The sequence below is a fragment of the Hypanus sabinus genome, chromosome 3 (assembly GCF_030144855.1).
Source record: "Hypanus sabinus isolate sHypSab1 chromosome 3, sHypSab1.hap1, whole genome shotgun sequence".
NCBI classification, from domain to species: domain Eukaryota; kingdom Metazoa; phylum Chordata; class Chondrichthyes; order Myliobatiformes; family Dasyatidae; genus Hypanus; species Hypanus sabinus.
The window spans coordinates 66,048,858-66,065,533 of record NC_082708.1 but is presented as its reverse complement, the minus strand read 5'-3'; the positions used below and the strand labels follow the sequence as shown (position 1 = coordinate 66,065,533).

Below are 16,676 nucleotides of genomic sequence, written 5' to 3'. Positions count from 1 at the left end.
ATATAGCCAATTTCCCGGTTTTAGTGCTTTTGGTAGACATCATAAGATAGATTTGTTCGCAGGCAAGTAAAAGAGACCTAATAAAATACCTAACTAAGGTTTAAGAATGGATACAAATAGTGCAAAGATAGGGAGAATGACGGAGCAAAAGTTCGAAGCAGCTAAATAATCGCCATCTTACTGGAGGTCCCCCGATGTAGCCAATTTCAAAGAGGTGCCAACATCAACCTGACGCTCAGCAGCTTCCAAATGCCTCATCACTTGCATACACATTCATATCCATATGGATATCCATATCCGAATCACATCCATACTAATGCTTTTCCTAGACATCTTAGATGTACTACCCTCACTGGAAGTTGCACACCACTTTCCAGACATTATGGGTGAAAAAAAATAGAATAAGTTGGCAAGGGAGCAGGAGTGTTTACACATGCGGGGAAGAAGAGCATGAACTGATAATGTGATTGGCTGTGAATAGCTCAGAGCGTATCTAAAGCCCTCATTGATTGATTAAACATTTACTGTAATGGTGGCTAGTCTTGAGAAGTTTTAAGTGTTGTTTAGAATGAATTTTTGTCATTTTTTAAAAATTTCACTGAAGAATTGAATAATCACATTGTAATAAATCAGCTCTATGCAGGGAAGCATTATACAGGGTCTGAGTGCATATATTATGATATTAATAAAAGTTTTTAGTGGATGAACTAATTATTTAAGTTAACCTGCTGACCTTGAACAAACTGTGTGACTTCACATCAATGTGCATTTTACTTCGCTTGATTCAATCCTGCTATCATTAGAGCATAGAGGCAGAAGCCCTTTAGCATTTTGAGTCTGTTCCACATATCAGATTATTGCTGACTAGTATTTTAACTGAACGATTACCTCAGTGTGTAATACTTTATACATTTGCCAACAAAAAAAGTTTTGAAATTTTTAATTTACCTATATTTCACAGCAAAAAGTTCAAAAATTGCATTACACCTTGTGTGAAAATGTTCTGCCTTCTGTCAGCTTTAAAAAAAAGTCTAAACTCTAATAGCAAACCTCATAAAAGGAGTTAATTAAAGTAAGGACTGTAAAAATATATTTTTTTAGGTGTAGTCCTCAGGGGAATTAACATCTTCTATCGGTACATTATCAACGTCTTTAATCATTTCAAATTACTCAGTTAGATTACCCCATATATAATACATTAGGCAAGAGTTAGGCCATAAGACATAGGAACAGAATTAGGCCATTCAGCTTACTGAGATTGCTTCACCATTCTTAACCTATAGTTCACAATTCAGAGGCAAAAATCAGCTAATACTCAATATTAATTTTGAGAAAGTTATAAATATTTTTATCTGCATTTGCCCTCTTTACGAATAGTTACTTTGTGAACAATGTCTTTTTTACATACTCATTGACTATTAATTATCACCCATGAGGGTGAAGATATTACACCATTCCTGTTACTTACTGTAAGCCCTAGGACTAATTAAAAAAAACAGTACCAGAATTAGGCTATTTAGGCGATCGTGTTTGCTCTGTCATTCCTTCATAGAGGATTTATTATTCCTCTCAACCTATTTTCTTGCCTTCTCCTCGTAACTTCTGACGCACTTACTAAATAAAAACCAATCAACCACCACTTTAAATATACCCAATAACTTGGCCTCCACAGCCACCTGTAGCAATAAATTTCAGGTCAACTGCCCTCTGGTTAAAGAAATTCTTCCTATATTCTAAATTTGTGGTTGCCAACCTGTCAATCGCGATCGACTAGTCAATCTTTGAGACTTTCCCAGTAGATCCCAAAAAAAATGAAAAATACACAAATACTGTTGGAAGATTGTTTCCGAATTGCGGGGTTTTAGTTCCGTTCTTTCTGCCCAGTGCACATGTGTGTAGCTCCCCCACATTACACAGAGTACTTTAGTGGTCCCCAACCACCCGGCCGCGAGGAAACCATACCAGTCAGCTGCACCTTTCCTCATTCCCTGTCACACCCAGTGTTGAACTTGAACCCACGCAAAGTCATCAGTGGCCTAAACACAGTGATACCCTTGCACCAGGGATCACTGGTTGGCCTCGGGCGGCCAACGGGAAGTGCCGTTGCTGCTGGCCTGGAGCGTTGCCTCTAAACCTGTTTAACACACCGAATGTTCGTAGGGAACCCAGTGCTAAAATATTTGCAGACGCCCTAATTCAGGCTCAGTGTTTCATAAGTATCAGAGAAGCTACCTTGCTGCGATCTACTGAAACAAACTTTTGTCGGCCGACAGATCCTATTGGGGGGGGGGAGGGGGGCATGTGACCTGTTGCACGCTTCGTTCGATCGCTCGCTCTCTCCAGATTGCGATAGCCTCAGCCCTGGCACGGGGACCTCTGGCCCTGACCTTGTCCTCTCACCCCACCCACAACCAGCCGCACCTGGCCAAGGCATCTAGTGACGGGTGGGCGGGAGGCTGGAGCTCGGACCCGGAGGCTGTCTAATGAGGCAATGAAGCCCTCAAAACTGCTCCGGTACCCTGAGTCCAAGCATCCTGCACTTAAAGACAAATCTGTTGAGTTTTTTCAGCGGAAGAAACGTGAGCAGTGCAGGACAGAAGCTAAGTGCCGAGAGCTGCAAAAGCTAAATTGTGGAATAGACCAGACATAAGGAACCTGCTTCAAGTACTGCTGTATTCCCGTTGTGTTTAAAAACCACCCCCACATCAGCCAGCCTGCAAGAATATTGTCAATATTCAACCGGTCCACGGTGCAGAAAAAGGGTGGGTACCCCTGGTGTTTATACATTAATTCTACTTCCGGGTTGTGGGGTTATACTTCCGGTCTTTTCTGCCCCGGTGCGCATGCCTGTAACTAATTGATCTGGGGTTGATCTTGCCTTTTACTAAGGCTGAGGTAGGGGATCTTGGGCTTAAAAAGGTTGGTGACCACTATTCTAAATGGATGTCCCTCTAATCTGAGTCTGTGCCCTCAATTCCTGGATTCCCCCACAATAAGAAACATCCTCTTCACATCAACTTTGTCCAGGCCTTCCAATATTTGATAAGTTTCAATGAGATCCACCCCCCCCCCCCCCCCGATTCTTCTAAACTCCTGCAAGTACAGGCCCAGAGCCATCCGACACTCCTCATTCATTAACCCTTTCACTCCTGGGACCATTCTCAAGAAACTTCTCTTGCTGAACAATGCCAACACACCCTTACTTTGATAAGGGGCCCAAAACTGCTAACAATACTCCTACTGTGGTCTGACCAATACCTTATAAAGCCTCAAAGCATCCTTGCATATATATTCTAGTCTTCTCAAAATGAATGCTAACATTGCATTTGTCTCCTTCACTAACTCAACCCTCACGTTAGCTTTTAGAGAATCCTTCACAAGTACTCCCAGGTCCCTGTGCACCATTGATTTCTGAATTTACTCCCCATACAGAGATCATTTATTTATTTATTTACCGATATAGCGCGGAATAGGTCCTTATCACTCCTCAAGCAGCACCATCCAGTAACCCCCGACAACCCCAATTTAACCCTAACCTAATCACAGGACAAATTACAATGACCAATGTAACCTACACGGTACAACTTTGGACTATGGGAAGCAGCTGGAGTATCCAGAGGGAACTCATGCATTCCATGAGGAGGACGTATAGAGGACACCACAATTAAACTGTGACTCATAGGCCTGAGCTGTAACATTGTCATGTTAACCTCTAGTGTCCGTTTCCTAAGACTAAATTTTGGTGGAAGATGGTCCATAGAGTGAGAGAGATCATTTTATTTATTTTTTTAATCTATGTCTTTATTCTTTCTACTAAAATGCATGACCATACACCTCCCAACATTGTATCCCATCTGCCACTTATTTGCCCATTCTCTTAATCTGTCTAAATCCTCCTGCAACTCCCTACCCCTCCAGCCATCTTTGCATTGTCCATAAACTTGGCCACAAAGCCATCAATTCCATCACTGTCATATAATGTGAAAAGAAGCAGTCCCAACACTGATCCCTGAGGAACACCACTAGTCACCAGCAGCCAGCCAGATTGCCCCCTTTTATTCGCACTCGTTGATTCCTGCCAGTCAATTAATCTACTATCCATGCTGGTATCTTTCCTGTAATACCATGAGCTCTAATCTGTTTAGCAGCCTCATGCGTGGCACCTTGTCAAAGGCCTGAGAAACCAAGTAATATAACATTCACTGACTCTCTTATGCCCATACTGCCTGTTATTTTGTCAAAGAATTCCCTAAGAATTTTAAGGGAGGATTTCCCCTTAAGGAAACCATGCTGACTTTGACCTACTTTCACATATGCCTCCAAGTAATCAAAACCTCATCCTTAATAGTGGACTCCAGCATCTTGCCAACCACTGATGTCAGGCTAACTGGCCTATAACTTCCTGTCTTTTCTTAAAGAGTGGAATGACATTTATAAATTTTCACTCCTCTGGAACTATTACCATTGCCTCCTCAATCTGTTCTACTGCATCCATCTGAACTCTAGGGTGAGGTCCAACTGGTCCTGGTACTCTTGCCTCTATTTTGGTCTTTATATATCTTAAAAAATCTGAAAAGCCAGTAAGCTCTCAGCTCAAGCCTTTCAGTCTGAATGGAAATCAAGTCAAGTCACTTTTATTGTCATTTCAAACATAATTGCTGGTACAGTACACAGTAAAAACGAGACAATGTTTCTCAGGACCATGGTGCTACATGAAACAGTACAAAAACTGAACTATGTGAAAACAACACAGAGAAAAACAAAACCCACACTAGACTACAGACCCACCCAGGACGGCATAAAGTGCACAAAGCAGTGCAGGCATTAGAATAAATAATAAGACAATAGGCACAGTAAAGGGCAGTAAGTTGGTGTCAGTCCAGGCTCTGGGTACTGAGGAGTCTGATGGCTTGGAGGAAGAAACTGTTACATAGTCTGGTCATGAGAGCCCAAATGCTTCGGTGCCTTTTCCCAGATGGCAGGAGGGAGAAGATGGCAGGAAGAGAGACCCAAATGATCTTCTCAGCTGACCTCACTATCCGCTGCAGGGTCTTGCAATCCGAGATAGTGCAATTTCCAAACCAGGCAGTGATGCAGCTGCTCAGGATGCCCTCAATACAACCCCTGTAGAATGTGATGAGGATGGGGGGGGGGGTGGACTTTCCTCAGACTTTGCTGAAAGTGGAGACGCTGCTGGGCTTTCTTTGCTATGGAGCTGGTGTTGAGGGACCAGGTGAGATTCTCTGTCAGGTGAACACCAAGAAATTTGGTACTCTTAATGATCTCTACCGAGGAGCCGTTGATGTTCAGCGGGAAGTTCAGCGGGGGGGGGGGGGGGGGTCACTCCGTGACCACCTGAAGTCAACAACCATTTCTTTTGTTTTGTTCACACTCAGAGACAGGTTGTTGGCTCTGCACCAGTCCGTTAGCCACTGCACCTCCTCTCTGAGAGCTGACTCATTGTTCTTGCTGAGGAGACCCACCATGGTCGTGTCATCAGCGAACTTGATGATGTGGTTCGAGCTGTGTGTTGCACAGTTGTGGGTCAGCAGAGTGAACAGCAGTGGACTGAGCACTCAGTCCTGGGGGGCCCCCATGCTCTGTGTGATGGTGTTGGAGATGCTGCTCCCGATCCGGACTGACCAAAGTCTCCCAGTCAGGAAGTCTAGCATCCAGTTGCGGACGGAGGTGCTCAGGCTCAGCAGGCTCAACTTTCTAATCAGTTTCTGAGGGATGATTGTGTTGAATGCTGAACTGAAGTCTAATGACAGCATTTGAACGTACATGTCTTTTTTGTCCAGGTGGGCTAGGGCCAGGTAGAGGGTGATGGCAATGGCGTTGTCTGTTGAGGAGATGGGATGGTACACAAACTGCAGGGGGTCCAGTGAGGGGGGCAGCAGGGTCTTGATGTGCCTCATGACCAGCCTCTCGAAACACTTCATGATGACGGATATGAGTGCAATAAGACGATAGTCATTGAGGCAGGACACTGAGGATTTCTTCAGCACAGGAACGATGATGGCAGCCTTGAAGCACATTGGAATGGTGGCACTGCTCAGGGAGGTGTTGAAGATGTCAGTAAGAACATCTGCTAGCTGATCTGTACATCCTTTAAGCACTGCAGCCTCTTTAAGTTCTATTTCAAATAAGTAACAACCAGAACTGAAGGAGTCCCAACAAAGAATTGCAGACTCAAAACGTTCACCATTTCTGTTTCTACAGATGTTGCCTGACTTACTGAGCTTTTCAAGCATTTGCTATTTTCTTTTCAGATGTCCACTGACTGCAGTTCTCCCCACAACTTAAAATCAACTTATCTTCAAATTATTTGTATTCTAACCTTCTAGAAGCTAAGGCCTTGAGAACTATATTAGCTAACATGCTTTTGTGATTTCTGCAGAAGGATCTCTAAAATTACTCTGTTCACCATTTATTCAATGATGAGTACATTTCTCATCATTTTCAAAAGCATCTTTCTTGGGTCCAAAGTAGATGGATACCTACTCTACACTGCTATTCCCTACTGCTTTCTCAAGTTAAACGTACTGGGTATAAGGAATTTTCTTTTAGTCTTCTTCATTCACTTGTAGTGAAAATGAATTATCACACATTCTAGATGGTTGAGTGGTGTCACAGCAACTTTGCATTCCATGTCAGCAAGACCAACATATTGATCATGGACTTCAGGATGGGGAAGTCGGAAGACCACACACCTCACTGAGGGGTCAGCAGTGCAATGTGTGAATAAGCTCCTGCATGTCAACATTTCAGAAGACCTGAGCTGGAACCAACTTATTGAAGGAACCATGAAGAAAGCATGCTAGCTTCTCTACTTTGTTAAGAGTTTGAGGAGATTTGGAATGTCACCAAATACTTTTGCAAATTTCTATACAAGTATGCTGAAGAGTATTCTGACTGGTTCCATAACAGCAAGGTATACAGGCTCCAATGCACAGAGGGTTATCGACTTAGCCAGGACCATTATGGGAATAACCCTCCTACCATCGAGAACATCTGCAATAGTTGCCTCGAAGGCCGTAATCATCACTAAGGACCCACAACCTCTAGGACATGCCCTCTTTTCAGTACCATGAGGGAGGAGGCACAGGTGCCTGAAGATCCACAATCATCAAATGATTCAGAAACAATTTATCCTCGTATGCCAACAAATTTCTGAATGTTCCATAAACATTGCCTCATTATTCCTTTCTTCCTGCACTGTTTATTTCATAATTTTAGGTAAAGCTGTAGTGTTTGTACTGTACTGCTACAAAACAACAAATTTCATGTAATATAATAGTTACAATAAACCGGATTCTGATTTAAAGTACTAAAATTACCATATCAGAGAATGTAATAAAGTTTGCCTGTAAATTTATTTCTCATTAGGACACTCACTGACAAAAGGAAAACTGAACTTCAGTTGGTGAAATTAAAATGATTAAAATACGGCAGTTTAATACTATACACTTAATGAAACCATGATTTACAAAGATACAGGTGCTATGCTCCATCTTATTAAAAACTATCTATTGTTTCAAGTCAATCACATGATGTTAAGATTAAACTATTTTAATTGGCTACTTAAAAACATTCTTCCTAATGGTGTTGAGTCATGCTGTGATATTATTGCTTGGTTCTTGGCAATTTTCCAGTATATGTGAGCTATAGGTGAGAAGGTGTTGGCAGAATTCTGTTTACAGTGAAGTCCAACCTGTCCTTATTCAAAACTGTGCATTTTCAAGAAGTCATTGGAAGAGTGATTTGAAACAACAGCAGTGGCTTGTATTTTGTTTCTGCTAAATTCAGATAAATTGGAATAATCACACCATTACCCTGCTTGAAGTTAGTTAACAAAACACAAATCAGGATCGCATTCCACACCTTAATCTATAAAATGGTGTAGTTTATCGGAGCGAAAAAAAAGACTTACTGCATCTATTAGTCACAAGTTAATCAGTAAAATGTGCCATAACAAGTTTGCATATGCACTGCCAATTACAATCCACATCATAGTACTCAAGATGTAAACCATATGTCCCAAATAACATTAATCTGCAGAAGCAACCATTCTTGACAGAAGAGCTTCAATTTCCTCTCCTGGCATAGCTCATTAATAGGTTCAATACCCAAAATCTAATTATATCAAAATCCATTTTCAACAAAATTATACCAACAGCACAACAGCCTCAGGTTTATGTAAATTTTCATAAGGATTGAATCTTAACAAGTGCTTTTTCTTCCCCTCAATATCAAATGGTTTCTAATACATTACACGCTGGAAAGTAGTAAGAATCATGTTTAATACAACTGTAACACTATTCCAAACTAAGCTACTAACTATCCATAAAACTAACTTAGAAACAAATACAACAAAATTCCATTATGCAAACTTATGACAATAAGATCAACCAGTAAGAGTTTATGGCAACTGAGCAAAGCAAACCTCAGAAAAAAGAAATTACTTACCAAGTTAGCCATATAAATTGTCAAGAGGCCTCTCCTGTAAACCAATAAGAAATTGTTAATAATTTACTCAAGTTCCAGATATATAATAAATATTCCTTTAAAATATTTCTTTGCAAACTACAACTGCATTTGAAGAAGAAACATAAAAATCTTAAAAGACTTTCATGAATTATTCTTGAATTTAAAAGTGAAATGGGGACAAGCTTCAAGTGAACTGCATCAGTTCACAGAGATGAAGCTGATGATTTGAAGGCAGAAAAAGAAAAAAACAAACTTGACTATCTGTCACAGACCTCCCACCCGTCCTGGAAGTTCCAAGAGTCTCCCGCATGAGTGAGTGAGAGAGAGAGAGAGAGAGAGAGAGGGAGGGAGAGGGAGAGAGGGAGGGAGAGGGAGAGAAGGAGGGAGAGGGAGGGAGGGAGAGAGGGGAGGGAGAGAGAGAGAGAGAGAGGGGGGGGGAGAGAGGGAGAGGGGGGGAGAGAGGGAGAGGGAGAGAGGGGGGAGAGAGGGGGAGAGGGGGGGGAGAGAGGGAGAGGGAGAGGGGGGGAGGGAGAGAGGGGGGAGGGAGGGAGAGAGAGGAGAGAGGAGAGAGGAGAGAGGAGAGAGGAGAGAGGAGAGAGGAGAGAGGAGAGAGGAGAGAGGAGAGAGGAGAGAGGAGAGAGGAGAGAGGAGAGAGGAGAGAGAGAGAGAGAGAGAGAGAGAGAGAGAGAGAGAGAGAGAGAGAGAGAGAGAGAGAGAGATGTTCCAAAAAAAAGAAAATATAAAACGTACTTCACCCCAGACTACACTAAAGTGATTTCTATTGCCCATGGAGGGTTAAAATGTAAAAGACATAAAAGGTGAGTTTAACAGGTGTCAATCATTCATTAGCATAGGTAACGCTATTTAAACTAGCTGGCTAGCTGCTAAAGAACTACTCCATTGCAGACGTCCCACCTCTCCCAGGAGACTCCCACAAACTAATGGTGCTACCTCTCTGAAATGAGTTTTTGCAGGGTGGGATGTCTGCCATCACAACACTCACAAAATGCTAGAGAAACTCAGCAAGTCAGGCAGCATCTATGGAGAGTAATAAATAGTCAACATTTTGGGGTGAGAATTCCTGATGAAGGATCTTGACAAAAAAACATCAACTATTTGTTCCTCTCCATAGATACTCCCTGACTTGCTGAGTTCCACCAGCAGTTTGTGTGTTGTGCTCAAGGGTCTCAAGCCTCTGCAGAAACTTACGTTGCTGACTATCCCTTTGCATATTCCAATGATGAATTATGCAACATTTACAACAAAATGTCTTCAGCTACAGCACATACAATATAAAAAAAATTTTCATACACTCCCAATTATTGTGGAAATGTTGTGAACTGCTTTATCATCACTGTAAGAAAAGCTTTTAAATTCAGCCAATGAAAAATCTCTATAGTAAAATAGATTTGGCACTTAATGCATTCAAAAAACGTCTAATCTCCATTCACCACTCTTACAAAGTTATAATGCATTCATAACACCACTCTTTCACGAGACTGAGAAGAATGCAGATCCAATGGCATAACAGAGATACAAACTGACAGCACAAAAGGTATCTGCAATATGTCAGGGGCACAGGGCTATGTAGGTTTGGCTAATTCAAACAAATCCAGAGTCATAAGGTCATTCATTACTTTGCTGTTAAGTCTGACAATATCAACAAAACTTCATTTCTCTCCTGTCAGCTTTAGTTTCCTATGAGCATTAAAACTAACAGGGCATTTCATCTAAAAGATGCTAAATTGATTAAATGACCAAAGATGACAACCACTGTTGCTTAGCATGATAAGTAAATTTGCAGTACCGCACATCTGTCAGTAGTTCCCTTTCAAAGTTGTTCCTATTTAAATAGACACCATCATTCTGAGTTATCTGCCACTGGAAGGTGGCATACACACAGACTTTCACATGGAATTCAGAAAGTATTTATAGAGGGCTGTAATCCTGCACTGATTACTATGGATACATCTAGCAGCATCTTGAAGAACTTGTTTACCTTTGAATTTCCATACCTAGAATTTGAGAGGATTATCCTTAACAAAATCGTAAAGATTTTGTTTTAAAAGAGAACTGAAATCCTCCAGGATTTTTAGAATCATTGATTGAGTTGAACAAACAAGTTATTCAAAGTACAAGAGAAACAAGGGATTAGACTACACATCTATAAGTGTTCATTGGTTGGCACACCTTTCAAAATACAATCAGGACCCCCTGCTAATGAAATTGTTTTAAAGAACTACTCAAGATATAATCAGATGAACTTAATTCCAAATTCCACTTAAGTGTGGCAGATCTAATTAAAGCATATCAGAACATCATACCGTAGTTATTAGAAAACTATATGTAGTCGGCCCTCCTTATCCGCGAGTTCCGCATCCATGAATTCAATCAACCGCGAAGCGAGAAAACCCAGAAGTGCTCTTCCAGCACTTGTTGTTCAAGCATGTACAGACTTTTTTCTTGTTATTATTCCCTAAGCAATGCAGTATAACAACTATTTTACATAGTATTTACATTGTATTAGGTATTATAAGTAATTTAGAGATGATTTTAAGTATACAGGAGGATGTGCGTGGGTTATCATGAATCGGGATCGAAAAAAATCACAAGTTCTCTTACTAAGCAAGTCGGAACAGGTATATCTGGTATTACTTAGCGTTAGTTTGTCGTAGTATATAGTATATATTTTACCTTTCTATGCATATAAAGCACCTAAGAACGTATGTTTCAGCGCCGGGAGGATCAAAAACCCAAAACCCCAAAACCCAATAATTAAACCACTGCGTGGCTTATTAATAATTGTAGCTTTCATCGGGGCAGGGTCTTTCTCACTTTATTCTTTAAAATTGTTCCGATCGCTGACTGACGTAGCCTAACGCCTTTCCAGCGACCGATGGCGTTTCACCTCTTTCCGATCGCTTTATTATTTCCACTTTATTTTCAATCGTGATCATGATTACTTTCGTGAACAGAAACACTGCGGATTCAGAGCTGCGCCGCCGGGTTCTAACGTCCACCGTACTGAGACAGGTTAAATAAGGTCTGGGGTTCCGCTGGGTTCTACGGTCCAGCGCATTGAGACAGGTTGAGCATCCGCGTTTTTTGGAATCCACGAAGGGTCCTGGAACCAATCCCTCGCAGATAAGGAGGGCCAACTGTACACAGATAAAATATTCTCCAGCATGCAGCTAACACCTAATTGAAGAGCACTGGACCATGTCATTCTACAGAAGCACAGTGAGGAGCATCCTAACAATCGGCATCGCTACATGGTATGGAAACGTTCTGCAGCGAATAGGAAGGCTCTACAATGGGTACTCAAAACTGCATACTGCATCACCATCAAGGATATATGTACACAGAAAGGTGCCAGAAAAGTGTCAGTAACATCATGAAGGATCCCACTCACCTTTCCTATCAGGGAGAGGCTACGTAGCATCCACACCAGAACCATCAGGCTCAAAAACAGTTACTTCCCCAAGCAGTAAGGCTGATGGACACCTCCACCCACTAGTAACCCACCAACCCACACTTCCACAACTCCAAACACCACTACTTTATCATTTCTTGTCAGTCACCTTATGCATAGACACTCTAGTGTCTAGCATTACTTTATGGACATACAATCAATTAAACTATCTTATACATTTATATTTATTGTGTTTCACTGATATTATGTTCTTTGTCTTATCATGGTCTTTTTTGTGCTGCATCAGATCCAAAGTACCAATTATTTTGCTCTTCTTTACACTTAGAAACATAGAAAACCTACAGCACAATACAGACTCTTCAGCCCACAAAGCTGTGCCAAACACGTCCGTACCTACGAAGTTACTGAGGATTACCCACAGCCCTCTATTTTTCTGAGCTCCATGTACCTGTTCAGGAGTCTCTAAAAAGACCCTATCATATCTGCCTCCACCCCTGTCGCCGGCAGCCCATTCCATGCACTTACCAATCTCTGCGTAAAAAACTTACCCCTAACATCTCTTCTGTACATACTTCTAAGCACCTTAAAACTGTGCCCTCTTGTGCTAGCCATTCCAGACCTGGAAAAAAGCCTCTGACTCTCCACACGAACAATGCCTCTCATCATCTTATACGCCTCTGTCAGGTCACCTCTCATCCTCCATTCACTCAATCTATTCTCATAAGGCATGCTCCCCAATCCAGGCAACATCCTTGTAAATCTCCTCTGCACCCTTTCTATGGTTTCCACATCCTTCCTGTAGTGAGGCGACCAGAACCGAGTGCAGTACTCCAAGTGGGGTCTGACCGAGGTCCTACATAGCTGCAACATTACCTCTCAGCTCCTAAACTCAATCCCATGATTGATGAAGGCAAATGCTCCATATGTTTTCTTAACCACCGAGTCAACCTGTGCAGCAGCTTTAAGTGTCCCATGGACTTGGACCCCAAGATCCCTCTGATCCTCCACACTGCCAAGGGTCTTACCATTAATACTATATTCTGCCATCACATTTGACCTACCAAAATAAACCACCTCAGGCTTATCTGGGTTGAACTCCATCTGCCACTTCTCAGCCCAGCTTTGCATCCTATCAGTACTTGTGTACTGGAAATGACACTAAACAATCTTGAATCAAGAACAAGAAAGACAGGAGGGTCATAAGCCACTAAGATATTCAAAAAATTATCATAAATCAACTATCTCAAAATCTGACAAATGTAATTCACAAGACCCCTACAAATGATTCAGCAATTTCTTTGTGCATTTGCTATTGCTTAAGGATTTTATCATAAACTGGCAAAACCAAACTAACCCTTTGTAATTGGTAGACAAAAGTATATACTTTGAACAAACAGTGCACAGCTTCAGCCAACAGATCGAGAACAAACATAATTAAAATATTGCAGAAATCACAAATTAGGCTTCCATTGGCATTATTTTCTACAATATTTTATGGCTATTTCCACTGAAGTTCTACAAATTATAATAAAAAATTTCTAAATTGCAACAAGTAGTCAATAGTATGGCATCACCTGTGGTGTGAAAATGTTAATATTTCAGATCACTGATGTTTCATCAGAACTAGTGTTACATATCCCGTAACTGGATAACTTACCAGCAAAGATAGAGAAGTCCGTTGAAGTCTGATGTCACTATTTTCAAACGTTTTTATTTATAAAGGGGCACAAAGTAAGGTTAATACAAACATTCAGATAATGCACGTCGTCAATACTCAATCTAAAACGCGGGTATAGCAATAATCATCATTAAGAAGTAATCTCGACTGTTGTCTAGGAGATAATATATTGTCCGTTGGAAATATAAAAGTCACTCAGAAGTCTGCAGACTTTAGCCTTTCAGGGAATCGCTGGGTTTCACGTGTTTTAGAGGGATCGGTAAAAAACGGAAAAACTTGCCCGGGTCTTTATGAAGCCACTCCGTTAAATCAGGGGAGCGTTGTTTCCCCGTTGTTAGTTCGAAGTCCTTCTCGGTATTATCACCCACCTGCTCCCCAGGCAAAGGAGTTAGGAGCGCACGTGGTGTTGAGTGGCTTCCAGCCACGGAAGCACTGAGCGAGGGTCTCCTTCGGGTGCGTTGCTGGGGTACTGCCTCCTGCAGTCCCCCTTTTATCTTGACTTGCAGAGTTGTAGATGTCCATCAAAGTAGGGTGATGCAATCTCTACCCCCACATTGTCTGAGGGTGTCCATGTCCATGGTAGCTGTCACGTAGCAGGGACATGCATGTCACACAGGTGCCTCTAAGAACAATGGCCAAAACCGTTGCATTGTCTCTCACTTCCGAGACCCGAATTAATAGCGATCTTGCAATTCTCTGGAAGGAGGGGGCTGCTCCCGCTCCTTCGGCCCCTCAGAGCTGTGGTACATTCATAACACTAGAAAAAGTTTTTTTTCAAGCCAGGTTATAAGACGCAGAGAAAAGGCAGGAAGAAAAAAAACAAACAGGATGATGTTTAACAGGTTGGGAGATATAATGAGCTGGAAGGTAGAGATGAATTGATAAAAGTCAATAGTGTATGGGGAATGAGACAATAAAACTGGAAACAAAGCAAAATGCTGGAGGAACTCAGTAGGCCAGGCAGCAATAAGATTTTCTTGTGTTTGTGATACTAGAAACAAAAGATGGGTTTGAAGGAAACAGTCAAGATAGAGAAAATTTTGTTGGAATTAAAATCAAATGTTAAGTTAAGTTTGAAGAATGTTATGTTCTTCAAAAGTAAAATAGAATGGAATTCTTAAAGTAAGCAGGATGGAGCTGTGTTGGAGGCAATGTCAGAGATGCTAGAATATAGCTGAAACTGATCATTAGAATATAGCCAAAGAGCTAATTATTGACTACAGGAGAACTAAAAATTGAGGGTCCATGAGCCAGTGCTCATTAGGGAAGAGGAGGTGGAAAGAGTCAGTAACTTTAATTTCCTGGGCATTATCATATCAGAGGATCTGTCCTGGGATCAGCACATAAGACATTTCAAAGAAAACACAGCAGCACCTCTACTTTCTCAGAAGTTTGTGCACATTCTGTACATCATCTAATACTCTGACAAACTTCTATAGATACACAGTGGAGAGTAGGAGAGTATCCTGACTAGTTGCCTCATGGTCTGGTATGGAAACACCAGAGCACAAGAATGGAAAAGGCTACAAAAGGTGATGGATACAGGCCAATTCATCACAGGAGAAACTCTCCCCACAACTGAGCACATCTGCAAAGAGTGCTCCCTTAAGAAAGCAGCATCCATCAAAGGCAAAGATCTTGCTTCAAAGATCAAAATCAGCCTGAAGAAACTCAACATTACATCTGAAAACTAGGAAGGCATTGCACTCAATGGATACACCTGGAGAAAATCTGTCCAAGAGGGAGCTGTGCTACATGAGAGCAATCCCCACTGTGTTGCAGAAAACAAGTGGCAACTGCAAAAATCAGAGACAGAACAAACAAAATATCCAACCACTAACCACAGGCCTACACCTCTTGCCTTCACTGTATCAGAATATGTAGATCCCAGATCGGTTTCTACAGCCACCTGATGCCCCACCAATAGATAATCCCTTAGAAGAACCTCTTACTTCTACTACTATACCATTCAGAACCAAACAATGCAGATAACTGAGGCAAAGGAAGACAGAAATCAGTACAAAGACATAAAATTACTAGAAAATTATAAAATAAACTGCACAAAAAGAAAGAAATAAGAGTTAGGATTCAATGACCTTTTAATTACTTATCATGATATAGATTTGCCTTGTTTATTTATATATTGTATCGTTCATGATTTGGGAATACTCATTTATACTGTAATCATTGCTTATGTATTCTTTCATGTGCAGTTGTAATGTGTATGTTTGTAATCCCATTATCTATGTATCAATTGTATTTTGTTGATATTAATAACAATAATAAAGATTGAAAAAGAAAGAAAGGATTCAATGACCAATCAGAAATCTGATGGCAGAGGGAAAGATGTTTAATTTTTTAATGTGGGTCTTCAGGTTCCCTGATGATAGTAATGAGAATAGGGCATGTCCCAGATTGTGTAAGATGCTGCCTTCTTGAAGCACTGCCTCGTTAAGATGTCCTTGATGGTACCTGTGGTGGACCTGGCTGAGTCTACAGCACTTTGCATTCTCTTATGATCCTACACATTGGAACCAGTCTGTGATGTAATCAATAAATTGTCTAGACAGCAAATTTCTTTCACCTGGCATGTTTAATTCCAAATTATCTACCAAATCAATTCCTATTAACAATAGCAGCATAAAGGATATAACAATTTTTTTCTTTAAAAAAAATCAAACTGTACATTGCAATTCTCCAAGTAAATTCTCCAAGCAATTACTATAGTCTAAGTACTGTCCCAATCATTACAGGTGGGTAGACTTCAGATCTATACAGTATTTGAAATCAAAACCAAATGTAATTTAATTTGAGAGCATCATAATAAACATATAAGACTGACATTATATGGATATATCTTACGTGTTTTAGCTCACTACTCTGCAGTTCATAGCTATAGGGCTAGCCATTGATCCTATGAGTCTTTACAAATAAAAGCTGCAGTAAGCATTGCCAGCCCAATTAGACATTATATAGTGAATAGTTCAATAGACAGTGTTGGAATTAGACATCTATAGTAAGCATTTTAAGTTATGTGTCAACTGCTACAAAACACATCTGTCATGATCCGGATCG

The 16,676-nt window shown here is 41.0% G+C and overlaps 1 protein-coding gene across 1 annotated transcript in view; it reads right to left on the bottom strand.

Annotated features, from left to right (window-relative positions):
• The window catches only part of tmem135 (transmembrane protein 135), a 391,315-nt gene that overhangs the window by 297,141 nt on the left and 77,498 nt on the right, over positions 1-16,676 (bottom strand). The window contains exon 4 of the mRNA XM_059964593.1: positions 8,470-8,503. Coding sequence (XP_059820576.1) covers positions 8,470-8,503 — 34 coding nt within the window. The remainder of the gene's footprint in view (positions 1-8,469; positions 8,504-16,676) is intronic.